Source organism: Hydra vulgaris, chromosome 04, assembly GCF_038396675.1.
Source record: "Hydra vulgaris chromosome 04, alternate assembly HydraT2T_AEP".
In the NCBI taxonomy this organism is placed as follows: Eukaryota; Metazoa; Cnidaria; class Hydrozoa; order Anthoathecata; family Hydridae; genus Hydra; species Hydra vulgaris.
In genome coordinates, this window is record NC_088923.1 from 36980001 (window position 1) to 37002324 (window position 22324).

The 22324-nt window shown below is 26.7% G+C and overlaps 1 protein-coding gene across 6 annotated transcripts in view; it reads right to left on the bottom strand.

Annotated features, from left to right (window-relative positions):
- The window catches only part of LOC101239749 (otoferlin), a 209604-nt gene that overhangs the window by 149035 nt on the left and 38245 nt on the right, over positions 1-22324 (bottom strand). For 2 of the 6 annotated variants that reach the window (XM_065796218.1, XM_065796216.1), the window contains exons 1-6: positions 10692-10835; positions 10504-10580; positions 8377-8433; positions 6187-6294; positions 3481-3531; positions 607-647 (exon numbers count right to left, since the gene is read on the bottom strand). In XM_065796218.1, the coding sequence (XP_065652290.1) occupies positions 607-647; positions 3481-3531; positions 6187-6216 (122 nt within the window). In that variant the 5' untranslated portion in view covers positions 6217-6294; positions 8377-8433; positions 10504-10580; positions 10692-10835. Of the gene's footprint in view, positions 1-606; positions 648-3480; positions 3532-6186; positions 6295-8376; positions 8434-10503; positions 10581-10691; positions 10836-22324 lie in introns of those variants that run through there. The other 4 variants (XM_065796217.1, XM_065796215.1, XM_065796214.1 and 1 more) reach the window with 2 other exon arrangements.

The window sequence follows — 22324 nt, forward strand, 5'->3', positions numbered from 1 at the left end:
GTCTACAAGTTTATAGATGCTATATATATATATATATATATATATATATATATATATATATATATACACACACACTGGGGCTATTCTAGAAAAAATTCTCCACCCAGAGAAGTTTTGCAGAAATATTGCCGAATATAGGCATTTTTTCAATAAAGAATGCATTTCTGATTAGTCTTTATTGATGAAACTGCCTAAAATGATAAAAAGTTGACAAGTGATTTTCTACTAATTTGCATATATATATATATATATATATATATATATATATATATATATATATATATATATATATATATATATATATATATATATATATATATATATATATCAACCCTTGGAATTAGGAAAAATGAGGTTGGCAAAAATTATTTGATACAAAGGTCTTACCATATAACATAGAAACGAGGTTGGCAATTTTTTGCCGATCTCAAACACATTCAGGCCAGCAGTTAGGTCCTCATTGCCGAATACCGACCTAATTCGGAGGGTTGATATATATATATATATATATATATATATATATATATATATATATATATATATGTATATATATATATACATCGTTTAAATTTTAAAAAGTTTTAAAATATTTTAAGTTTTTCTTACGCATCAATGTCATTATCGTCATCCAATATACTTGGAAGCTCCTGACAAAGAGAAAAAGTAAGTAAGACAAAATAATAAATAAAAAGTAACATATAAAATAAGAAAATGAAGTTTAAAAAGAAAAAGACAAAAAAAAAGAAATAAGAACTTAAATAGTAAAAAGATAAAAAAAAATGGAAATAAGAGTTTACAAAAACAATGATAAAATAGAGTTGTTTTATATTTTTGGCTTTTCAATTATAATTGTAGACTAGGCATTTCAAATCACTCCAAAAGTATTTAATAGGTCAAAACATCAGTAATTATAACTGAAACATCAGTAACTACACCTAAAACATCAGTAATTATAGCTAAAACATCAGTAAGTACAGTTGAAACATCAGTAAATACAGCTGAAACACCTGCCAGAACGAAGCTAAAAAAAACTTTTTTTTGTAAATCTGATTTGTTATCACTTTTGATATTAGAAACAATGATAGAAACAACCATGGTAGAAACCCATGGTTTAACCTTGACTAAAACAGCTAAAATTTGGTGTTTCTTACTGGGCAAAGATTGTTTTTGTCCAAGACAAAAAATATGATTTTTATATTTTTTATAAAACTTTCAGTAAAACAAAATAATTTATTTGCATTTTTGACTGTTTATTAAACAATAATGCCATAACTTAACAATCTAATAACTAAACAACCATAAAGTATCTATCATTACAACAAATTTTCAAATTCAACCAAAATTAAAGCATTTTATATAAAATTATTTGAGATAAACTATAAAGTAATTTAAACCAATAGTTAATAAAACCAATCAATAAATTGTCATAAAATTGTAAAAAGAGTTTGAAAAACCTCTAATTATATAATCATACAAGTTTTTGCATTTAATCTGGTGGTTTTTTGCATTTAATCTGACGGTTTTTTGCATTCAATCTGGCAGTTTTTCTTTATCATGATAAATAGTTTTGCTTTTATTGCTTCATTTAATTTAACTTCACTATACAATTTAAGTCCGTTTTCTCTTTAATTTTTTAAAACTCTAAAATGAATAACACACAAAGGCAATGCTCAGAGTTATATGTTGAAGCAAGAAATTTGATCATTAATCTTGTAATGAGAAAAGGGTAAAAGAAGTATTAAACTTGTTCATAGAAGTAAGACTTCAATAAAATGCCTGGTCCATCAATATATATCAACAGGAAATATTAGTCCTGGTATTAGAGGTGGATTTTGACAGTCAGGTTGTACTGAGGAAATAAGAAATAAGCTACATAAGTTAATTGGAGATAACAGAAACTATAATCTACAGGAGATTAAGGTAGAATTGGGAATTGATGACAATGTCTCTACATTATGCCGATGGTTAAAAAAGTTGAATTATACATGTAAAATTTTAAGATTAGTGAAAGCCGGAATATTTCAGAAGTAAAAGAAGAAAGAAAAACATACATTTCATGGTATTAAACTTGACATTGCAACAACGATACAGAAATATCATTGATGAAAGTCTGTTTAATCTTCATATGATAAGAAACCACAGTCTGTTTAATCTTCATATGATAAGAAACCACAGTCTCTGAGGAACGACCCCAAACCAAAGTGTATTGTCATCAGAAGGCCGTAACATAACCATGATATTAGCATTAAATTATTTAAACATAGTCCACAGTGAGCCAATAATTGGCGTAGGGTTGACAGCAGATATCTTTAAAGGATTCTTAAATATAGTTAAAAGTATTTTGGAGGAGGAAGAAGAGTTTACCTTGGTAATGGACAACATTAATTTTCATCATTAATGATGAAAGTTAACGTTAAAACATAAAAAATCTTATATTGAATATTCATTATCAGATTTTTATGATAGTTATTCCTATAATATTCATTTTTTACCATGACCTCACCTTTTCTAAATCCTTTTGAAAAAAAAAAAAATCTCAAAAATTAAGAATACTACAAGAGAACAAATAGTTCTGATTGGAAATAATGGTTTATTAGAACGAATGAGGAACGGTTGTGAGCACATTACTGAACATGATCTTTCAAACTTTGTGAGACACAGCAAATTTTTTGTTACACAATGTGTTAATATTATTATTATTATTCAATGATATTGGATTATACTATTTGTTACACATCTAAATTTATTTTTAACTGGAAATGTATTTTATTATCATCTGGAATGTTTTTTATTATCATTTAAGCGATTTATAACATGCATTATAAAATTGATATAAATTTTAAAACTGACAGATTGAATGGAAAAAACCACCATATTAAATGCAAAAAACCGCCAGATTAAATGCAAAAAAACCGCCAGATTAAATGCAAAAAACCGCCAGATTAAATGCAAAAAACCACCAGATTAAATGCAAAAACCATTAAGAAAATCAGTTAAGCAAGTGAGAGCTCTAAGATCTAAGCGGTGTAAGCAGCTTACATAGAAATAAAAACTCTGTATAAAACCCTTTATAATGTGGGTAAAGGTAGGTGGAACTTGTAAACCTAGGATGGGATTCTTCATAGTTCATTTCCACAGTAAAAATATTTAGTCATTATTGACAAAACAGGTATCTGGATCAAAATAAAAATTTAACTCTTTCATAATTTCATATTTAAATGAAAAAAGTGCTACATCTAATTTTGTTTAAACTAGGCAAGTGTAGAACAATGGTCAATAAACTTAAAAAAAAAAAAGATTGAAGGCAAGGTTATTTTTGAATGTATTTTGGCTGGTACTTTTTTTTATTTGATATAACGGAACCATCAAAACAGTTTGAAAATAACTATAATTCTAAAAATAAAACTGTAAACTAACATAAAAAATTTAAAGTATAAATAATAATCAATTAAAAACTTTATTAAAAATAGTAAAAAATACCTTTGCTATTTCCTTATCTAATAAAACCGTTATATTCAACTTTAGATAACCCTAAAATAAAAACACATTTCTTTAAAAAACCTAAAAATTATATTTAATAACTAACTTAAATTTAGTTATACAAAAAAAACGTTTAGTAAAAGCAACTTCAAACCTGTCACAAGTGAACGCTTTTTTACTTTTAAAAGAGTTACATAAGTTTTACAAATAGTTTTTGATGTGACAGTTAATTAAACTGCCACATTTCAATTAATTTAAACTAAATTAAAAAACTTGATCAATCAAACTTAAAAATTTGAAATTTGTTTAAGAAAATAATTAAAAAGAATGCACTACTTATATGTTTGTTAAATGATTTTCTGTACATTGTTTTTATTAATATCTTTTTGAAAACATAGTATATATATATCATTATAGATATATATAGAGAGAGAGGCTACATATATTTATATAACCTCAGTGTAACATTTTATACAAAGGGTTGTTGTTTAACAAGTAAAGTTATTTTTTGTGTTGCTTAAAGTAAATAGTATATGTTACACAAGAAAAGTGATATTACTAATCGAAAGAAAAAAAATATCTGGATAAAAAGTCTGACTCAATTTCATTGGTTATGTAAAAAAAGAGCATACGCCCTTTTCAAGAACTGTTACTAAGCTTCAAACTATTGGACAACGCCAATTTCTTGGTATCATAACAAAAGTTTTCAAAGAAGTTGTAATACTTCAAAACAAGTAATAATACAAAGCTAGACATGTGGAAAATTTATGATGGATGTTTAAAGACAGTGTTATGAGTTTGTACCCATCAGGAAAAAGCATTGTAAAAAAATGGGAAATCACTATTTTAAATACATTTTAAAAATCTTGAACCACAAAACATTTTTACAGAAAAAAAATGGACAATAAAAAAACTATTAAGAACAAATCAGCTTACAAACAATACCCCAGGAATCGCAAACAAGTCTTATCTAATTATTAAATAAAAATTGAATTAAATCTTATTTAAATTGAGGAAAATAACATTACCAAGTTTTATAATTATGTTAATAATAAAATGAATATCCCTCATAAGCACTACCATCTAATAGACAAAAATAACAATAACGAGCTAACTTCCAGTAATATTTATTCAATAAGTATTTTTGCCTGTCATTTCATTAAATCATAATGGGAATTAAATTCAAAACCTTGCATACATTATTGAGGCTAGTTTTACATTATACACTGTACATAGTCAATGGTGCCAAGCGTTTGTCTCCCCAATTTTTGTAAAAATGAGCTACATTGGATCCTAGCAACTATAGACGCATCTTGTTCAATTGTACTTGTTTTTAAATCATGGAAAGAACTATTCACTCACATATTGTTGAGTATCTAAATCATTAAAACATAATAGTCAGCATGGTTTCTTCAATAAATGTTCTACTCACACAAATCTTTTAGAATCTACAGACCAACATGAAGCATCACACTTGACAATCGTCTGATTACAGATACTATAAGTACTGACTTCCAAAATGTGTTTAACTCCATATCTCATTCAAAACTATTACTTAAACTTTGATTAAAAGACAAAGGTAAACATAATAAACCTTTTGAATTGGATCTCTGCATTTCTTACAAACAGATCTAAACAAGTTAAGATTAATAGTTCTTTATCAGATCTGATTTGAATCAATACCTCAGGGTAGTGGGCTGGGACCAACTTTGTTTTTATTATTTATTAATAACTTATCATCTGTAGTAAAAAAACTCGAATGTGCAATAAAGTTTTATGCTGATGACTAGTAAGTGACCGGGGTTGATATTTGACAGAGACTGGGGCCGGGGCTGGGTTTGATAAAATATAGCCAAGGCCGGGGCCAGGTTTGTGACCAGGGCTGCATAAACATTTATACATCCTAAATTATATCTTTTTTATTCAAAATTCATGTTATATTTTGTATATATATGCTTGTATAAACATCATTATGATCAACAGTATCATCATAATCATCATTACCATCATGATCACCATCATCATTCTCATTATAATCATCATCGTCATCAAGTACATGAATGAACATTACATAAAGTACATGAATGAACAAAACCTTGAATGTTTATATGATAAAATTTTTTTTAATATGTATATTGTTTTTATACTTATTTAGGGTCAGTTTCTATTTTTTGGACCTGTATGTCTTTTAAAACATGTCATTTCAACCTCGTTCTAATAAATTTTACCTATCTATATATATCTATATATATATATATATATATATATATATATATATATATATATATATATATATATATATATATAAATATATATATACATATATATATATATATATATATATATATATATACAATATATTATTTCCTAGCTACCCAGACCCTTTACCAAACCAACCATTTCTACACTTATTTACACCAGCCATTTCTATACTTATTTCTTATTTACTTCAATATTTTTTAGAAAATAATAGAAAAATAATTCATTTAAAAAATTGCTTTAAAAGTATAAAATATTAACATGTCCACCTTTTCCACATATATAAAGCTTAAAAGAGATTTGTAAAATAATTTGTTTTCATTTAAATTTAGTTCTTTGATAGCTAAGTGGTTTAGTGCGCTGTGATGATTGCTGTTTCCAAGGGTTCAAATCCAACCCTTAGCATTAAACATTTTTATAATTTTTTCAATTTTGTAACAAAATTACCTTGATTCCAGTTGTAATAGCACTAACCATTTCATCAGGGTGTGTCAAACATGCAAACTTTCTGATAAATCTGTGGTTATGTTGAGAATATACTGTGCCCAAATCAATCTAAAATACATTATTTTATTATTTTAAATATAAATATACTTTTTTACTGTTTTACTTTTTTAATTGAACTAAATTCTACTCATTCTAAAAATTAAACATTTTCTTTTTTTATGATTGAGATAATATTAAATTTTAAAAAATATGTCTACCGAGTCATAAGTAATATATTCTTGTGCAATAGTTTGAAAAAAATATTTTATGGACATTTCTTAACAAGTCAGATAAGACTTTCCCTCACAACATCAATATTGCTGTCAAAATATTGGTTGTGATAAAAATTGTGGTTGCAATCTTTTTGCAGTTAAACAAAAATAGTAGTTTTGAAAGAGTATTCAGAATATAAAAAAAATTCAAAATAACAAAAATATAAATAAACAGTAATGAGTAATGAGTATAGTATTACTAATAACAATAATAATAACATTAGCAATAATAATAACAACAAAAATATTAAAATAAAGCATAAATAATAAATAACACTGAATCAGAAACTTTATTTGCGAAAGGTAAATCAAGCACAAAAAGGAAACCATCTCAAAAATAGCTAAATAAACACCTAGTAATATAGATGGCATAAAAATTAAAAAATTCCATTTGCAGGGATAGTTAACATTAATGATATTTTTAAGCTACTTAACATTTCTATTTGTCAAGGTACAGGAAAAGTGTAAATGTTTTTGATTTCATTGTTTACATAATTGTTTTATGCAAATCTTATTCAAAAATAAACTTTTATATGTAACGCAAGGATTTCTGTTTTGACATTAGAACCAGGAACACTATTCAAAATCTGGGACCAATACACTACAACATACTGGGATCAACATACAACAGCATACTAAAACCAGAATAAACCACATAGAAAAAAAATGGTTACTAAACTTATTACTAGGTTTCTATTTGTGTTAAAATTAAATTAAACTATATTTTTTTCAAAACTTTTATTTTTCAAATAAACTTAAATTTTGTCATAAATCATTAATTCAATTCATGTTTTCCAATACCTAGTTAATAAATGGGTTTAAAAACTATAAAACCTAATTTGAGAATTCAAATACACTAATAAGATGTTATCCTGTGATTATTTGTTGCAGTATTTAAAACTAGTAAAGTACAAAAAATAAAACTTGCAATATTTTTTTATATTTGTTGAAAAGCTTGCACAGCTGAAAGAAAGATAATATAATAAGAGGATAATATATATATACATATATATATATATATATATATATATATATATATATATATATATATATATATATATATATATATATATATATCATATTATCTTGGTTATTATATAATATGATATAATAGTTATATCTAATGAAAGAACACTTTCACAAGAACACTTTATTGTTGCTATTATAACTACATTTAAAACTACTATAAAAAAGGTCCATATTGTAATGAGGGGGTGAAATGTTTTTAATCTAAAATAATAAATAAGATGAAAGATGATATAATAGTTATATCTGTTATTACAAATAAATAGATAATTTCTGGTTGTTTGGGGGTTGTTGTACCAAGTTAATATATGATATAATTTCTGGTTGTTTATTAGCTGATGTTATGCAAAATGCTTTCACTTGACCAATCTTCTATGTATCTTATATTTCAGAGTTATATATTTCAAAAGAAATGGTAATTTTCTGTTATTGTTATCAATATTGCAATAAAACAGAGACAGTTCCCATAACTGGGCATCATTAATTGATGTATGTCGTAAATGCAGTGTGTAATGATATCCAAAATACAACTAAAAGTATAGCCTTCAGAATTGACAAAAATGAGGTCAGTTATATTTTGGCAACCTAAATTTATTAAAGGCTCTGCAAAAAAAATTTGACACAAAGGTTTTACCATAAAACATAAAAACGAGGTTAGCAATTTTTTCTAGACTTAAAACACTTCTAGGTCGGCAGTCAGCATTCCTAAATGCCGACCCTAACTCTGAGGGCTATAAAATAGTAATATGCTGTATTTTCTACTGTATATACAGACAAATGATTTAAATAAGGATAAAAAAATTTTTCTATAAACATAAATTATACAAAAGGTGTTAATGTTTTTAATATATACCTTAAATGAACCTAAAATTGTTTGCGTCAAAGAGAAACTGCTATTATTCGAATAAACCTAAAGCATAAAAAGAGTAATTTAAAATTAATAAAATTATTATTAATTTATATATATACATACATATATATATATATATATATATATATATATATATATATATATATATATATATATATATATATATATAAATATATACACTGTGTGACAAAAGTTATCGTACACTTTAAAAAAATTACTAACTCTTAATTTAGAATAAAAGAAATGCAAGGAACAAGTTAAAAACTGAATAAAAACTATTTGATTTATAATTATTTAAACAAAAATTGAAAAAACAGAACAAGAAAAAAATTTTATTTTAATATCTTGATGAAAAAGCAAGAAAAGTAACAAAAAGAAGGTGACAAAAGTTATCGTACGCTTTCAAAATAGTACACTTTGATAAATATTATGGGAACTAAACTTATATTTTAGTATCTTGTATTTTGTCCTTTAGCTTTTACAACAGCAGCAAGATGTCTTGGCATCGATTCAACGAGTTTTTTTGTAATAGACGGATCGATTGATTCCCACGTCTTTACGATTTGGACTTTTAATTGTTCAATGGTGTTTACACCTGTTCTATCTACTCGTCTATCGATTTCATCCCATAAATGTTCTATTACATTCAAATCAGGGCTTTGAGGTGGATGATTTTGTATGTCCCAACCTTTTTTTTCCATAAATTCCATCACATCTTTGGCCTTATGTTTGGGATCGTTATCTTGAAGAAAAGTCATCACCAATACCAAGATTACGTGCTGATTGTTCTACATTTTCTTTAATAATACGTTTATAGTAATGTTTATCCATATTTCCTTCAATAAATACTAACTTTCCAACACCTGCTGCCGACATACATCCCCAAGCCATTACTGATCCATTTCCGTGTTTAAATGTTCGGACTGTAGTTTTCTAAGCAATTTTTTGATGAACGCCATACACCAATTCTACCATCAGATCTTTTTACATTAAATTTAGACTCATCTGTCCATAAGACTTTATTCCAGAATGAGTCTGGCATATCAATGTACGTTTTAGCATAGTTTAATCGAAGCTTACAATTTTCATCACTAATACAAGGAACCTTTCTTGGAACAAGACTCACTATTCCTTGTCTTTTAAGACTTCGAATGACTGTTTTTGGACTAATTTTAACCCCCAAATCGTTTTCTATTTTGCAAGCTAAAGTTTTGGCACTTACAAAACGATTTTTCTTGATTGTGGAAGCTAAGCTTCGTTCAGCACGCTTATTCAGTTTTTTTGGACGACCACTTCGGGGCAAATCAGCTAATTTTCCTGTTTTTTTGAACTTGTTAATAATTGAAGAAGCTGTGGATTTTTTAGAATCAACAATTTTTGCAATACAATTTAACCATTTTCCTTCATTCCAATGCCTAATTATTAGCTTACGAATTTCTACAGTGGTCTTAATGCGTTTCGAGCTCATTTTACTTTTTTTTAACCAAAAAATTCATTTAAAACAATTGAAAATAATCTTAAAGTGTTTATAGTTTACTTTATTTTCAAAAATGTATGAAAAATGGTGGACATAACGGTTTGGAGTTAAATAAATATTAGTGTACGCCAAGTGTACGATAACTTTTGTCATCATCTTTAATGTACTTTTTTTAAATTTTGAGCCTGATTTTAATGTTATTTCAATATAAATTCCAAAAAATTCATAAATTAACAAAATAAATACTATTAAAAAAAAAATTATAAATAATTTTCATTAAATATAGCAGAAAAATTGTGTCTATATTGAATATTATTTTGTTTTCTTAGCGTACGATAACTTTTGTCACACAGTGTATATATATATATATATATATATATATATATATATATATATATATATATATATATATATATATATATATATATATATATATATATATATATATATATATATATATATATATATATATATATATATATATATATATATATATATATATATATATATATATATATATATATAATTTATTATTAAAATATATATATATACATTTGTATATATTAAATAATTAACATTATTTAAATAAATTTACAAAATAATAAATAAACAAACTTTATATAAACTAATACCACAAGTCAAGATTCATAAAACCACGCAGTAAATTAGACTTTTGTAAGAAATGAACCAAATACTGAGTCTTTTAATTCTTAATTTTTAAATAAATTTGATTTTAAATAAGCATGATATAAGAGATAACTTATTTGGAATATCAAATTACTTGGTATCACTTAAATTTTTTTACAAAAAAATTTATAACCTTATCAGACTGTGTTTGAACTTGTTAAATTTCAAACTCATCTCATATCTGGAACTCAAACAAACCAGCTTGCAATTATGACATTTAGTCTTTTCCTTCAGTTTTAGGGTAAAGACCATATTTGTGATTTTTAAAACTTGCTCTGTAAATGTAAATTCGTTTTTAGCAAATTAAAATAAATAAAATTTTTCTACAATAACTATATCTTCATTATGATGCAACATTCATACCTGGCAAACCCTATTATTCCAAAGAAAAAACTATTCAAATTTAATCAAAGCGTTTTTAATCAAGCGATTAAATTAAAGATTTGAAAAATTTTAGTTACATCAATTAAATTTTTCACAGTTGATTTAGTATATACAAACCTTTGTCATGTCAGTATTATAAATAAATAAAAGGTTTTACTTGTTTTTTTTGAAATCTATCAGAAAAATAGTTAATTTTTTAAATAAAAGAATGTAAAAGTTGATTTATTTTTAAGTAAACTAAATCAAATACTTTTAATACATTGGTATGAACTTTTTTTTTATGCTTTATGTCCAAACTGCAGATGTTGCAGATAGATAAGCAACTAAATTTCTAATTGTTACCAAGATTTTAATAAATTTACCTTTAACACATCTACTTTATAAAACTTGACTAATCTAATTTTTTTTTTTTTTTTTTTTTTTTTTTTTTGTAAACCTTAAAGACCAGTTAATATTTTCTCTACTTTATAAACCTTTACCATTCTATTATTTTTCAAATAATTAACTATTTTAGCAAAGTCCACAATGATGTTGCAAAATAATAGCACCAAGTGAATGCACATTTCTTTTGAATCATTAATCATTTGTTAACTAATGCACTAAACGCTTTTAAATAAATCTGTTATGAATATGTGGAGAAAACAATTTTACCAGATTAAAAATGGTATAGCTTTACAGAGAAGTCTAAAAATCTATGGAAAAATCCTAATATAAAAAATAGTAAATTTTAGTTTTTTATTGATTATTTTAAAATTCTATGATTTCATGCCATGTATTACTATAAAACATAGGATATATTATATAGATATAGCATATTATTCTATTTATCATTTATATTATGAAAATATTGTAGTGGTGCATTAAGTTTAAAATAAATAAAAACCATCTCTACTGTAAGTATTAAAAAACATATTTTTTAAACTAAATTAAAGCTCATTAGATTAAGATAAACGGTGATGAATCATTTTTAAAGATTTATAGATAAACTGATGACATCATCATAATTAAAGATTTTTAAATTAGATGATACAACAATGATATAACAATAAAACAATAGTAGAATTTCAGATTTAGCCAGGATATAAGAGACTAAACCATCCACTATTCAGACTGTATATATATATTTTTCACTTAAACAAGTATAATATAAAATAAAAACAAGAAAATGAAGATTGCAATTAAAAATTTGAAAAAAAAAACATTAAAAAGGCAAAACAGCTACAAGCAACGGTGTTAGAAAAAAATGTTCATAAAAAATTCAAACATAGAAAACAATAACAAAAAAGAACCCTATTAATATATAAAAATGTCTTAAATTTTTCCATAATCAAAAATTAAAGTTATTAAAAGAAATGAAAAAGAATTTTTTAGGTTTTGTTACTTTATATTATTTGTATTGTTTATACTGTTTGTTTGTGAGTGTGTGTGTTTTTATTTATTATTTATACTGCCATATATTTTTGCACATAGTTTATATTGGCATGTATTTCTATGTGTTTTGTATACTACTATGTATTTATAAGTATTTTAATTATATATATATATATATATATATATATATATATATATATATATATAAATATATATATATATAAATATATATAAATATATATATATATATATATATATATATATATATATATATATATATATATATTGTGTTGTGTTGGTGTGTATTATAACTAGTTGCTATTTTTGTGGTGTTTTTATATATTTTTTTTTTATCTTAATATCGAGATATAGTCTTTTCTTTTAATTTTAATGTTTTTCTATCATCTGCTCATATCTCTTTAATCATTGATCTAAACTGGTCATATGTTATTAAACATTGCGCTATCTCTACATTATCTCTCGCGTCATCCTATCCACTCTTTCTTTTATTATTTTCTTTATTATTACTTTTTGTTTTTGACTTTTTTTTTTTTTTTTATGTTAATGTAATTTTTTTATTAGGTTTCACTTTATTGACTAGGTTTTAACTATAGTAGTGACACTGAACCTGAACTTGTAAAGCTTTAAATAAATTATTAATATTTTATGGCTAACTAAATAGATATATATATATATATATATATATATATATATATATATATATATATATATATATATATATATATAAAAAGTTGCATTAAAATATTTTTGATAAATATCCAATATCAAAAAAATTTAGCATAAGAGCTTTTGAAGACATTGGTCTTCAAAAGGAATATAATATAATAATCAACTATTTTATTTTTATTGTCATGGTTTGTTAGTTTATTTAATAGAAAAGTACTGTCTATTAAAAATAATGCTACTTAAATTTTATCATAAAATTTAAGTAGCATTATTTTCAAAAAAAAAAAAATTTATAATTTAAAACTTAAATACTTTAATAATACTTTAAATTACTAATACTTATATACTTAATAATAATAATACTTTATTTATATCAAAAAAAAATTATAATATAAAACTTTAATGTAAAGTAATTTAAAGTATTACTTTAAATTACTTTACATTAAAGTTTTAAATTATAAAAAATTTTTTAGACAAAAATAAAAGCCATAAAATTTAAGTAGCATTATTTTGATTAGACAGTATTTGTCGAAGAACGTTAGACGTAATATGCATATGCAACAGAAGCAGTAATTATGAAGATATTAAAGAGAGTATTTTATCAAAGAACGTAAGATCTAATCTTAAATTTTAATTTCTTGTTTTGAGACACGAGTTTTTTGTGTTTACATTTTTGACGACTTTGCGAAACTTTAAACCTTAATAAATATATAGTTTATATGTTTTTATTTTTCAAAAAAACGCAGACCAGATATCCCACTAATTAAGGAAGATCACGTCATGCGAATACTGCTGCATCGACTGACTTAGAGAGAACATGCAAGGGAGTGCTGCTATATCGATTGAAGGTTTGGATTAGGGAAAGTATAAGTTATATGCAGCAGCACTTTCTTGTGTGCTCTTCTTAAATCAGAAAGATGTCTAATGTGCTAATGTCGATTTGTTTACGGATGTTTCACGCAAATGGATGTTTCACATTAATTTACATCGCATTAATCGCAAACTTTAAATCAAAGCCACAATTTTTTTTGCGAAGATATTAAAAATATCATTTTAATTATCAACCAACTTAATAAATAACAATTTGTTTAACCAACATTAAAGCTTATCCGAAGCATAAACCTTAAGTCCAACATCAGTCATCTAATTAAAACCTTAACATTTCCAAATGTCCGCCAATGAGCTGTATGAAATATCGTCTATTTCACCTTCTTTAAACCTAGTAGATCTGCTTAAAAATTGACCGGGTCCTGGAAAAAGCAAGGCTGCTTATCTATCTGTAAGATGTGACGCTATGATTCGCTCTCTACTGACAACAGTCAAATTACTGCTCGAAAAACTAGCAGCCCTCAAAAAAACCAATTTTTTTTTTTCAATTTTTCTTTAGGTGCCCCAAGAAGTCCTAACGGTCTTGTCACAGAGCACCGCGGAAGTGCATTTAACCAGGAAGTTCACGCCTCCTTCCTTACCGTGACGCGAAAATTTGTCCAGAGGTCGTTTCGAACCTGGATCTCCTGCTTATAAAGCAAGCGCTCAATATCAATCTGCTAATTCAACTTACCAAGTGCCAACCATCGGCAGTTTATATAACCATTTTTAACCAATCTTAAAACTATATGCCTCACAACTTGGCAAAACTTGATCAGCCGCAAACAATGCCATCATAAATGCCATGAACGTAAACACCAGGCTTCAACAGTCTAAAGCTAAAAGAGCCATATTCACTGGAATTCCCAATGCAGCTAGTACTGATGCTTTCGTCGTCAATCAATTTGTAATGGATATTTACAATACTTTGCTTCCTTCAAAGTTGTAGGACGCATTCCTGCTGCTAATTCTAACAAAAATAACAAATCACCGCCAAACTCGGGTGACCATCTGCGAGTATTTAGCCGGGACAGTCCCGTATTTTTACAAATTGTCCCGTGTCCTTATTTGACGACATTTGTCCCGTATTTTTAAATTATTTAGTACAAATTTGACTTTTTAATTTTTAATGAAAATTTTAACGTTTTTTTTAAAAACAAATTTGCAATTTATGATGTCGTCGAATTTCTTTCGAATTTCAAATTTCGAATTTCGTCGCATTATCTTAACCTGTGTTGAAAGTTTTTTAAAGTGACATGAAATTATTAATTTTAATTTTAAATTTATATTTGTGATTGCTAAATAAGATTAATATATTAAACTAGTTATATTAAATAAGATGGTAAGTAAAAAATATACAATTAAGATTATTTTAATTAGTAATTTGACTTTCTTATAGCCTCATGTCTGAGAAAAAGAAACGAACAACTCAATGAATTGACAAATATGCAACTAAATTTGAATTTATTAAAAAAGTGGTCGGAAACGACAGTAAAGCGTATTGCAATTTATGTTTCACATAATTTTCAGTTGAATTTGGAGGTCGAAGTGATATTGTTCAAGATATTGACACTAAAAAGCATAAGTCGTCAATTGCTGCTGGATCATCAAACATGAAAGTAAATGAATTATTCAAAAAATAGGTGCATCAAATAATGATCTTGAAATTGCTGCTAAGGAAGCAACATTTTGGTGTCATACTGCTAAGCATTATTTGTCATTTCGTTCTAATGATTGTACTTCAAAATTAGTACGAAATTTTTCTGAAAAAAAGTTTACACTTGGAAAAACTAAAACAGCTGCTGTCATAACACAAGTAATTGCACCGTTTATTGATGTGACAACAAAAAGTGAACAAGAAAAGGCTAATTTTATAGCTCTCGTAACAGGTACTTCCAATCATAAGAGCATCAAAATGTTGCCTGTAATTGCAAGATTCTTTAATCCAGTCATTGGTGTTCTTAACAAAAAAATTTTACTCCAAACATTTCCAAATGAACAGTCAACAACAATTTATAATTTAATTTTAGAAGCAATTGAAAAACAAAATTTAAATGAAAAAGTAGTTGCATTCACAGCTGACAATACAAATTTGAATTTTGGTAGAGTCAATCGTAATGGTGTCAATAATGTCTGGCGTAAGCTTTAGATCGATTTAAAAAGAGAAATTGTTGGAAATGGATGTATAGCTCATATAGCACATAATGCTTCAAATGCAGGATGTGATACGCTTAATATTGATATTGAAGCAACTGTTGTTAAAGTTTATAAACATTTTAATATTTACACTGTGAGAACAGAAAAATTTAAACAGTTTTGTGATGAAGTTCATTCATATTATAAACCTTTGTTAAACCATTCAAGCACACGCTTTTTAGCACTTCAACCTGCAATTTTTCGTTTAATTGAATTATACAATCCTTTGAAGGATTACTTTGCATCGTTAATAAAGTGTCCACCAGTTATCAAATCTTTTTTTGACAACAGTGAAAATAAATCTTGGATGTTATTTATTGTAAATCAGCTTAAAAATTTCAATGATTCAATAAAACTTATTGAATCATCATCTACAACAAATTTTGAAGCAGCAAATCAAATGAAAATATTGAAAGGAAAAATAATAAATAGAAAAGCGTTTAGATTTCTACCTACTAATTCCAAACCTGAATTTCAAAAGCTAAATGAATCTACGAAAAATCAAGAAATTATCAAAGTGAATGATTTTTATGAAACTATAATAAATTATATTCAGTTATGGTAAAATTCAGTTGTCGGTTCGCAAGTTTTTATGTGGATGATAATGAATAAATATCCTGATTGGAATAATGTCGAATTATCAACTCAATATGTTAAGAAAAGATATGGAGAGAAGTACAATAATATTATTAATATTGATTCACTACTTGATGAATATGGCTTAATGCGTGATTATGTTATACAAAATTTATCAAGCTGGCCAAACTTAAACCTTTCACCAGAAATCTGAGTTAAGATTTTCATAAATTTTAGAGACTATTCAACACCTTTAATAAATTTAGAAAAATTAGCAGAGTTTGCATTTTGTTTGGCTGGCTCATCAGCAAAAGTTGAGAGATTGTTTTCGATAATTAATCAGATCTGAGATGATAACAAAAATCGACTCGATATTGAGAAAATTGATTCATTGACAACTATTAAATACAATTTTAACTTAAAATGCTTACATTTTTATAATCTAATTAAGGATAATGTTTCTTTCCTTAATAATGTTATTTCAAAAGAAAAGTAATCAAAAAAAAAGTAAATTTATTTTTGATTTTTTTTTTTAAATATCTCAAAGTTAATATTATTTTTTAAACTTGATTTTTTTTAAAAATATCTCAAAGTTACTACTGATTTTCTCAGCCATTAAATTAAATTTGAAATTTAAATTAAACAAAAAAAAATTTGTTTGCAGCACATGCTATCTCAATCTTTTTTACTTAAACGCACTTTTGTCATTCATTAAGAAATAAATTATATCTGAAAACGTTGAGCAATTTTAACCTAACTCGAAACCTTATCAAAAAAGATACCTGCATTGCAATTAGAGCTTTTGAACACAACTTAATAAACGACAAACAAAATCTCAAGCTTCTATATGCCTATGTGAACAAAGGAGCCGTTAGTAACCAAATAACTTCTATGTGCTCGCTCTCTGGGGAAGTAAGTAGCAACCGGGAATCCATAGCTAATATATTTAACAGCCAATTCCAGTCAGTATTCACAATCGAAGCATCAGATCAACGACTACTTCCTTTCGTCAAAAGTAAAACCGCTTTAATCTCCTCCGTCATCTTCAACTACAATTCCGTTTACAAACATCTATCTTCTCTCAACGCCAATAAATCAACTGGAGGTGGCCGTATCAGCCTATTTGAGCTTAAAGTATGTGCCGATGCAGCAGCTTCCCCACCCTCCACTATTTTTCAGAAATTGATGGATCAAGGTGTAATCCAAAAAGCGTGGCTTTTGGTAAATGTGACGCCACTGTTCAAAAATGCTCCAGACTTGACCCAAATAACTACAGGCCTATCTCCATCACCTCTGTACCATGTATAATAATGGAAAAACGTTTTACAGAAAATATCATGCAGCACCTTGTAACCCATAAACTTATAGCCAATTATCAACACGGCTTCGTCAATAAAAAGCCTGCGTTACAAATTAGCTTGAGGCCATGGACTTTCTGACCTTCAGCGTTTCTCGCAAGCTTCCAGTAGACGTGCTTTTTCTTGACTTTGCCAAAGCTTTCGACAAAGCTCCCAACAAAAGATTACTGCAAAAACTTGAATCCTACAGAATCAAAGGTAACATTCTGAAATGGATAAGTGCTTTCCTTTCAAATTGATCACAGCGCTTTCTTCTAGTTAATACGTTATTATCCTGGGTAAAAGTTACCAGTGGCGTTCCGCAAGGTTTAGTACTAGGTCCTATGCTGTTCATAATATTTACTAACAACTTACCGAACTTACGGTTTACGGAACACGCCCGTTCCGAGTATAACTTAACTAACTAACTAACTAACTAACTAACTAACTAACTAACTAACTAACTTTCACACACACAGATGTAAAATCGGGCATTGCCTCACAAGTTTATCAAAAAATTAACTATTTCCGATTAAAATTATCAAAGCTCACTGATTTTAAAATGTAATTAAATTTTTTCTATAACCGTTTTAATCTTCAAAAAAATATTAAATATATACCCTTACTCGTTAAATAAATATTTTCATTATGGGGAAAAATTATCAGTATTATCAAACATTGCCAATCAGTGCCGTGGTTAGTGAGTCGGAGAGCCCCCCCCCCCTCACCTCTGAAAAACAACTGTTACTAGGACCCCAAAATTTTTCCCTTTTCGAATAAGGGGGCGTTGGGTAGCCAAGCCATAGCGGAAAAGTTTGCAATAACTTTTCTGTTTTTCTTGATTTTGGGGGAAGCTATCTTAGACCAACAAAGATTTAATAACTTATCGTCATGCTTAACTTATGAAATTTGAAGTAACTATCAATAAATATCTATTCTGCCTATTTTTGGTGATTGATAATTTTTTTTAAAAAATTTTTAGTGTAATTTTTATTATTATCATTTTATTTATCTAACATAGTTGTAGACGTAAAATTACATATGATGTATACATACAGCAAACAGGGATAACACCTGTTTTATAAATATTTGTTCTCAATTTTTTCCACTACCAGGAGTGTGATAGTATATTTTTTTATTTTTTTATTTATTATATTTTTATTTTATTGTGTTATTTTTATTTTATTTTACTGTATTATTACATTTTTTTTTTTTTTCTTTTTTTTATAGGTAAAATTTTTGTAATGTTTACTAAAATATCGTATTTTCTAACCTTTATGCATATAAGGCAAGTCCCCTTGACTTTTTTTAACCCCCCCCCCCTTCCCTATTACCGTGATTAGTTTGAGTTGGCGTAATATTCGTTTAGTATTTGACGCTAATTTTTTTTTAGATAAATCTAGAGAACCACCATGTTTTAGACTTTGTGGTGTAAATGCATCTGAAACTGAAAAGTTATTCTTTGAGAGCAATATTTGCAAACACCTTTTTTCAGCCTTAAAAGTGTTTTACCTTATACCCCGTTCACATTGGAGATAAAACACGTTTTATTTTAAATGTGTTTTGTGTTTATAATGTTATAAACTCTGCAAAACAGTAATAAAACAACATGGCGAGGTTGTTTTATATTAACACATGCTTTTTATATTGACAAAGCAACCTTGCAGTATTGTTTTATTGTTGTTTTATACAGCTTTTTGCAATAACAATTTAATACGCTTTTAAGATAAAACGTGTTTTATCGTCAGTATGAACGGGGTATTAGGTTCTGTGAATCATACTTTGTAAGAAATGCTTTTAGTATACTCAAGTAGACTTTAACATCTTGAAATTGTTATATTATATTGCTTTTTTATTATTTAAATCAAATATTCTCTAGTTTTGCGTGGAAAAGTGAAATGCTTTGTGAAAGCAAAAAAAAATTTTTGGAATGCTATATACAAAATTGTAGCTATTTGAAAAACATCAATTTATTTAAGCAGTTGCATCACATACAACTTTCCATTTTGATATTGATTTACTTGTATTGATTTTTAGATGCACAGTCTCTCTTTCACGGAATCTCTCTTTCAGTCTCTATTCACGGAATGTTTTTAAAAAGTTTATTCATTGATTTTTGCTTCAAGAAATAGTTTTACATGTAATGAATGAAATGCTTATTCTTTTTCTTGTATCTTCAATACAAGAAGCTGCTAGAAGCTGCAAGAAGCTGCTTCGAGAGTTGAAGTTTTACCTGCAATTCTCTCAATTAATATATGTTTCTAAAGTTTAATTAAAACATATAACCAAGCTTTGCCTGATTTACTAATAAATAAGTTAGTTAGTTTTTTTATTTTATTAATAACTAAAGCAACACATTTACCGGTTGCTTAGAAACATGTTGCTTACGTCCACCAACTTCCCAAAACGAATTTAAATTGAAGATAAAGGTGAAATTATCGTTAAAAAAGAGAGGCTTAAATACTTAATAAATTTTTATAAATGTTGATAAAAAGTTAGCATTAGAACTCTAACCAATACAACAAGACGTTCTAGTTCATCTTTAAAAAAATCTAGCTTTGTAATGATTAATTTGGAATTTTCCATTAATAAACTTCGTTCACACCATTAGAATCTAACCACATTGAGATGGTTTCATCGAATCTAATTGCAAACCCATTGTTCATTAGTTTAATTCTTTGATTTTAAGTTTTTCATTGTGTGATTATTTTTGTAAAAGTAATTAATTTTTTTTTTTTTTTTTTTGTGTTTTGTTTTGTTTTTTACGTGGGTGACGTCAAAAGGCGTCACCCACGTAAAAAAAAGGAAAATACTTGATTCTTGGAAATGGAAAATACTAGATCAATGAAATATACTAGATTCTTATTTAAAATTAACTATTAGATGTGAAATAAACTGTGTTCAATTGTTGTTTTGTGTGTACCAGAACATTTTTGGGCATTTCAAATAGATTTTTAGCAAGTAAAAACTGCAAATATTTTTTGACGTAAGATTCACGCATGTCAATACAATGACTAAAAATAATCTGGAACTGCAGCTATATTCAAATAATAAGAAGATGAAAAAAAAGGGTAAATATAGTGAACAAGTTAATGAAGTTGAAGATGGTTTGAAGTGTATGACACCTTGTTAAAGAATGATGTTGTGAATGAAATTGTATGACATGATGACATGAATAAAGTTGTATGACACCTTTAGTATTGGGTACAAACGAAGGAATGGGTACGGAATGTCATAAGTTTGTTAAAAGACTTGGAACTTGGAACAAGCTAAAAAACAAAATAAAAATTACTAGATCGTAATGACGTGGCTAAGAACAAAGTTATCTTTCAAAATATCTCGCCCAACTAATCTTTCTTCAAAAGGATCCAGAATACAGTGGGCTAAAATAAATGACTTTGAAATTGAGTTGATTTCAAGCTGGATGCTATAGAAACAAGAACTTAAAAAGTTCTTAGCTTTTTAACGTTTTTATTTACATAATATGTTTGTTGTATTATACTTATAGATGTTTTGAAAGATTTAATATTTACTATTATTGCGCTAATGTTTAGATTTTAAACTTTATAAAAATATATTTTGGCACTCAAAAGATATAGCCATATAATGTTTAAAATACACTCATTTTTCTAAAAACGTTTTACATTTTTAGAGAAAAAGGTAAAAATTAAAAAAAGTTTTATCACAGGTTTCTATATCATCTCAACCCACCGGAACTAGTGGTCTTAAAAAACCTTAACTATAAATAAACTTCAAAAGAAAACCTTTAAAAAAAAAAGCAATTATTTTTGTTTTTTACTTTTTTTTTAATCTTAATTTACTCCAAATAAAGCTGCAACCATTATTAAGTTAAGAGTTAATAGGAAAGAAAAAATAGAGTTATAGAGCAAGGAAACAGTTGACAGAAGACTTGAAAAGTTGTAGGCTGTTTGAGTCCGGAAAATATAAAGTTGGAAGAGAGTTCCAAAGGGTTTAAGTGCGGGGAAAAAAAATAGACGAATAAAAGTTTTTAAAACTTGCAGGGACAGATACAGTAAACGAATGAGACTTAGCTGAATGACGAGTCAAACGAGAATGAGATTTAGTCGATGGAACTAGAGATGATGCAGTGGCCATGGTAGTATTTGTAGGAAAGAGCAGCGACCATGATAGTATTTATAGAAAAGAGAAAGAGATGCAGCTTTGCGACAATGGAAATGGGCTAAACTTTACAGATAGAGTAGTTCCAGTACGTTTACTATGAGTTTTTGGACCTTGTCTCGAAGAGAAAGAGCATCATTTTATTTTTTATCTTTGAAAAATAAGGTGCTTCAAGAAGGCCTTGTGGTCTTGTCACAGAGCACCGCGG